We start from the raw sequence: 5431 nt of genomic DNA on the forward strand, positions 1-5431 counted from the left end.
TGAGGTTGAAGTAATGCAAGAAGTGCCATTTGGTCCGTGTCTCTGTCAGAACAAACATCGTGATCCACCTTGTGTGGGAGGCATATTCATTGTTCCTGCTTCACAGAAATTAGATTTATTCGTAGTGATCCTGGGAAATTATTTCATGTAAGAGTGCCAGCTGGAGATTGCTTTACATTGTTTCAGGAGCTTTCAGGTTTTGCAGTCAGACTCCCTCAGGTATACACATTTAGCAATAATACTGCAAGACCAGGTTCTTTTCTTCTACATTTTTTGGCCCTGAAAGGAGGAAGATGTGATTTGCAGCGGCTTCCAGCTGCAACATTTGGCGATGGTGGAAGCTGGCAGCATTTGCTGTTTCGCTCTGTTCCTTGCAGCTGTTTTGCTTGTAACATAGATTTTTACTCTCCCTTGGAGGTCCCAAAGTCCCCAAAGGGTGGCAGCAAGAACACACGGTCTGTCCTCGCCATGAGGTGACGTCTCTGGGTTTATAGCTTCTCCATTTGGTGAGGAATAACGGAGTGGGCCTGACTAAGCTCATGTTATTTTGGAAAAATGGAAAATGTGAGAAAATCTTGTATTGCCACCCATGTGATACCAGTATCTCATGATGGTAACTCAATAAGACCAGGGCAGTCTTTGATTTATTTTTCATTGTAAACTCTAATGTCACAAGATCTCAAACACTTTAGTTTTGGTGGCACTTGTGTTCATAGTTACATAGTTCAAGCATAAGCACACAACTTTTCTTGTTTTACTTTAGTTCTCATCACTACCCACTGTGGTACAGGCTACTCAACATTTGCAGTGAAATCATGTGATCTTTGATGCTAGTACTGGTATTGTAAGGTACAGTCTGGATCTTGCCAAGGTGGTATCACAAGCAATAGGACTGCTGGTGAGCCTCACTGATTGCTGCCTCTCTGCATAAGCAACCATGGGTGATCTGTGTGCTCAACACATCATTAGTGTCAAAAGGGGATTGAACTGTGAGTTCAGTGGTTAAACAATTTCTGTATTTGAGCTTTGTTTGAAGTGCTGGTAGCTGGGGCAGTATGAAAAACAGGGAGGAAGTTCAGACCTGCTCCTCTTTTTTGTGTGTGTTTTGGGTTTTTTTGTTTATTTTTTGTTTGTTTGTTCTTTCTTGGGGGTTGTGAGGATGGATCTGTGTCGGTCAGGATCACCCACTCCAGAAAACTAAGGTTATGGTTGTATAAAATGGATAAAAAGAGACAAGTCCTGGTGGCAAAATTAATATTTGGATACCAGGATGAGTAGTGGCACAGTGGGATGGAAGGGGATCATGTTTCAATACTTCAGTAATTATGGTTGAAAGATCACTTTAAATAAGATACAAAATGACAATAAAACTTTATTTTTAAGTAGATTTCATTGAAGAGTTGCTTATTATTTTGCAATAAATTAAACAGCAAAGATGCTACATACCTGCCTGTTGAGTACAAACTTATTAAAAGTACAGCTTATATAATTCTTATATAATTTAAAACATATAAATTTTAACACGTGTCAATTTATAATATATTTACATAGCACAATAGCATCGTGGAGCTCACACTCACACTTATTAACACTTCACAGATTTTTATGAAAGCTATCAGTCTTGTCTGAACCTTTTCTTGTTATGCACAAAATTGTCAGTCATCCTCGTTTTTCTTCTGAACTTGATAATCTTTTCCCATTACTCAGCTTGATAGTCTTGCACTTCCTAATAATCAGCAGTTCTTTGGGATCTAAGATTTGTTTCAATGTTCATAGTGTAGTTCAAACAACAAATAGTATCCACATCCTGTCTTGACTCCATGGTGTATGGGAGGAGAGGATTTTCTCCCTGTGCTGCTCTCACCCTTGTGACAGCCTTGCCAGTTTTTATCCTGCATTGTCTTGGCTGTGGAGCTTTTTGCATCTCCCTCGTACTCTTCCTCCCAAGGCAGGGATTTTCCTTGCCAAGATCCAACCACCCTGAAGGATCTTGTCAGGACACTCTACATAGAGTTTACCTGGCTCTTCACTGCCTCAAACACTTTATTTTGAAGTGTTGGGTTGCAGCTGGTTTAAGAGGTTCAGGTAGGTTTTGGATTTTAAAAATCTGGGATATGAATCCCTTTCCATAAGGGTGTACACTGTTTTCTGGGCTTCATCAAAACTTGTGTGAGTTGGGTCTTGAGCCTTTTTGGCTGTTGCTTCTCTCATCTGATAGTCAATATTGATCTGGAAAGGAAAAAACAAATGCCATTGAAAACTTAAAAATGTACTCTCTTTCTATATCTAATGTTTTTAGCCTTAGAACTCACTGTGATGGTTCAATGTCAGAACTGCAAAGTGAGGGAATTTAGGTGCTTATATTCCAGTTAGGCACTGAAATTGCTGTTCATTATAGAAGTGCAGTTTCTTATGGAGTCAGAAGTAATACAGCTCAACAATGGGCTACTTGGAGGAACAGCCTCCAGTTAAAGAGAGAAATCTTGTGTTGATCATCTCCAGTTTGAAATATGACCAACACACAGAACTTTCAATTTTCTAGAAGGTCCACATATTTTAAAAGACGAGAAATTACCCATGGTGCTTCTGCTAGCAAACTCTAAGGATCTACAGACACCATCAGTAATTCAAACTGGGCTGACTCAGCAAGAAGCATCATGTGCTAAGCTGCTGAGGCCTTTGCTGAGCTCTGCTATTGGTGCTGCCAAGTACTGGTCTGTATCCTGTGACTCTGTTTGTGAGATCTGATAATCTTATGGCTGAAGACAGCAATGATGCAAGTATGGTCATGAAAACATATGTCTATCTCTTCCTCTTATGTAACTGAGTGAATGTGTGAGTACGTCAGTGAAGCTACACTTGTATTTTCTCACTGTCCAGAATCCTTGTACTGTAAGACTGCACTGACTGACTCTGTACATACCTGTTTAATAGCATCTGACTGAACAAACTCCTCATAAATCCTCTCTGCTTTGCCATGTAACTGATCAGACTTGGTTTTCTTGTAATCCTCACAAGCCAACCAGAACTCGATGTTTTCCTCGCTGAACTCTGACTTCAGGAACTCCCGAAAGACACCTTGACCACCTAAAGCCAAACACAAATATATCTTCACTTATTGCCCAGAAAGGATGAAGTAAATAGCAGGAGTTGTATTGAAATCCAATATAAAATCTTGCCAAAACACACTGTTCTTCCCTTCTTTACCATACTACAGATAGTCTAATATTAAGGCTGGTGGGAGTCTTCATAGTTATGTTCAGTGTTTTTAGATCTAGACCCTGAGTACTATATTATATCAGTGGGTTCTAGTCCTTCCTGAACAGACTGTCTTATGGTACAAGTGGAAAGAAAATTCCAAGTTACACTAATGTATTATCCAAGGATAGAAGACTGAACTAAAAGCACTGAAATGAGCTATTTGGGGGTTATTTGCTATACTGAAAATGGAAAGAAGAAAAAAATCAACTTGGAAACAAAGCTGTACTTGTGGCCATGGTGAGAGCTGTAAAAAACTGGAATGCAGCTGGCCATTCCCTGGCAGTGTTTATATAATGCTACAGCTTTGCCTATTTGGTGAGATTGAACAAAAGTTTGTCCTCAGAGTCATATTGAAGTAATAGACTTACTTTGGCTGGCTAAGAGCTTTTCCAAAGACTGTGACCACTGAGTAACTTCCTCTGTAGAAAGCCTAAGATGACAAGAGAAAGAAAAACTTTAAGCAAGAAGTCATGGGGGTTTTTTTGCACATCTGAAGGAGATAAATTTTATTATTATATTCTAGGAATATGTATACCAGGTATTTACTAAACTTATGGTTTTCTCATAATTTGAGACCCTGGAGACAGCCTATTTTGAGGAAAATAATCAGAGATGGAAAAATGTGCAACTATGATGTTGTCCTGAATTCAGTTCCCAGGAAGATAAGCTTCTACTGTAATTGCAATAAAGTAATTTTGTACCTGTACTTCTATTCCCAAAGTTCTGCAAGAATGGTAATACCTCCTGCTCTTCACTTGTGTGAAGCACTGTTTCTTGTAAATCTTTAGAGAATAGATACAAAATGGATTTGAGATGTCTTCTCCCTCACTATTTTATGCAAATACTACAAATCACTAAGAAAAAATCTCTAACTCCATGAATAGTTTCTATTTACTAATGTTCACCTCTCTTGCAGTTTGGAAATTCTAGGCATTATTATAATATTTGTTGCTCTAGGAGTTTAGAAATGAAGTAGTTTATTACACTGTAAACTAGCTGTAGTTATATTTTATAACTTGTTTTGTCTCAGTACTTACATGACATTTCTAGTGTTGGAAGTCTTGATCCCAGATTCAATATGTGGTACCATGCACTTCAAATAGTTTTTGAGATCTGCACCACTGAAACAATGAACAGACATTTTTGTAATCCATTAAAATTACAGTTGCATTTAAATTCCACTTAAATTTTCTTCAAACTTTTAAACAGAGACAGACAGGTCCATCCTATGACTGAAGTCTGGGAAGCTACGTACCCAAGTAATTTTTTTGAAAAGACTAAGAGGCCCCCCCTGTATCCAAATCTACTTCTGATTACTTAAAGCAATCAATTAATTGATATGCCTCAGCTCAAGCCTTTTTTAATGTTGCTGCAGTCCTGGGCTTTGAGCAGGCTTTTGCAGTCATCTAGCCTGAAACACAGTGCTAATTCTTAATCTACAAGATGAGCGGAGTGCTATTTTCACTTCTAATACATTAAAGTTTGTATGAGTTGTATATACTTACAAAGACTTTTGCTTCTTTTTATGGATTTTGCCTTCTGCAAGCTTGCAGTCTTCTCTTCCATTTAATTCAGTCATGTTGTGAGAAAAAAAAAATCCTGGCATTTTACTTAAGTTGAATGTGAAGCGACTTTTGCAATGATAATCCTCCGAGCACCAAATGTCAGCTCCCTGCCTCTGCTGCTGCCTTTTATTGACGCAGGCAGACCTTCTAGCTGGTGTGAACAGATCTGTTTATCATGTATCCTCACCACAAACTGGAAGTTCCCTTTTTTCAGTTCACAGTGACGTGAGTCTTTTGAGAAAGAAAACAGACAGCGGTGTCTTGTGGTTGAAGTTAAACCGGATGACACTGTGTGTGTGTTACCCAAAAAAAAAAAAGAATCCCCTCTAGAACTTTGAATCCTTGTCCCTTTCTGATTGGTACTTGCTTTTAACAAATGAGCTGCAAATACTGCAGTCTTTTTCTTCATAAAATTCACCTGTTACATGCCCATGACCTGAAATTTTCAATTAATTAGGTGGGTTTAGTGGAATACTAGAAAAAAGTACTTTAAGATACTCCAGTATTAAAATTCCATATGCAACAAGCTATATGCAAGTCACCAATTACGTTTCAAACTAGAACACTATATTGGACAGAGGCATCTGGTTTGTTTAGACATGTGT

General features: G+C 38.4%; 1 protein-coding gene across 1 annotated transcript; it reads right to left on the minus strand.

Annotated features, from left to right (window-relative positions):
- Positions 1–1347: 1347 nt before the first annotated feature.
- Positions 1348–4952, minus strand: RGS1 (regulator of G-protein signaling 1). Its single transcript, XM_017815722.1, has 5 exons — positions 4767–4952; positions 4299–4382; positions 3630–3691; positions 2924–3087; positions 1348–2229 (listed from the first exon to the last, which is right to left on the minus strand). Exons 1-5 carry the CDS (start codon positions 4865–4867, stop codon positions 2044–2046), a joined length of 597 nt encoding a protein of 198 aa, XP_017671211.1. The 5' UTR covers positions 4868–4952; the 3' UTR covers positions 1348–2043.
- Positions 4953–5431: the final 479 nt, after the last annotated feature.

This window comes from Lepidothrix coronata, unplaced genomic scaffold, assembly GCF_001604755.1.
Source record: "Lepidothrix coronata isolate B3197 unplaced genomic scaffold, Lepidothrix_coronata-1.0 Scaffold52, whole genome shotgun sequence".
NCBI classification, from domain to species: Eukaryota; Metazoa; Chordata; class Aves; order Passeriformes; family Pipridae; genus Lepidothrix; species Lepidothrix coronata.

What these genes read in the sequence shown, in the direction of transcription:
- RGS1 (XM_017815722.1), bottom strand. Translation starts at nt 4,867, where the DNA reads ATGCCAGGATTTTTTTTTTCTCACAACATGACTGAATTAAATGGAAGA. An exon ending in AAAGCTCTTAGCCAGCCAAA is followed by an intron (nt 3,088 to 3,629) that starts GTAAGTCTATTA and finishes GTTTGGCTTTAG; the next exon opens with GTGGTCAAGGTGTCTTTCGG. An exon ending in AGTCAGATGCTATTAAACAG is followed by an intron (nt 2,230 to 2,923) that starts GTATGTACAGAG and finishes TTTCCTTTCCAG; the next exon opens with ATCAATATTGACTATCAGAT.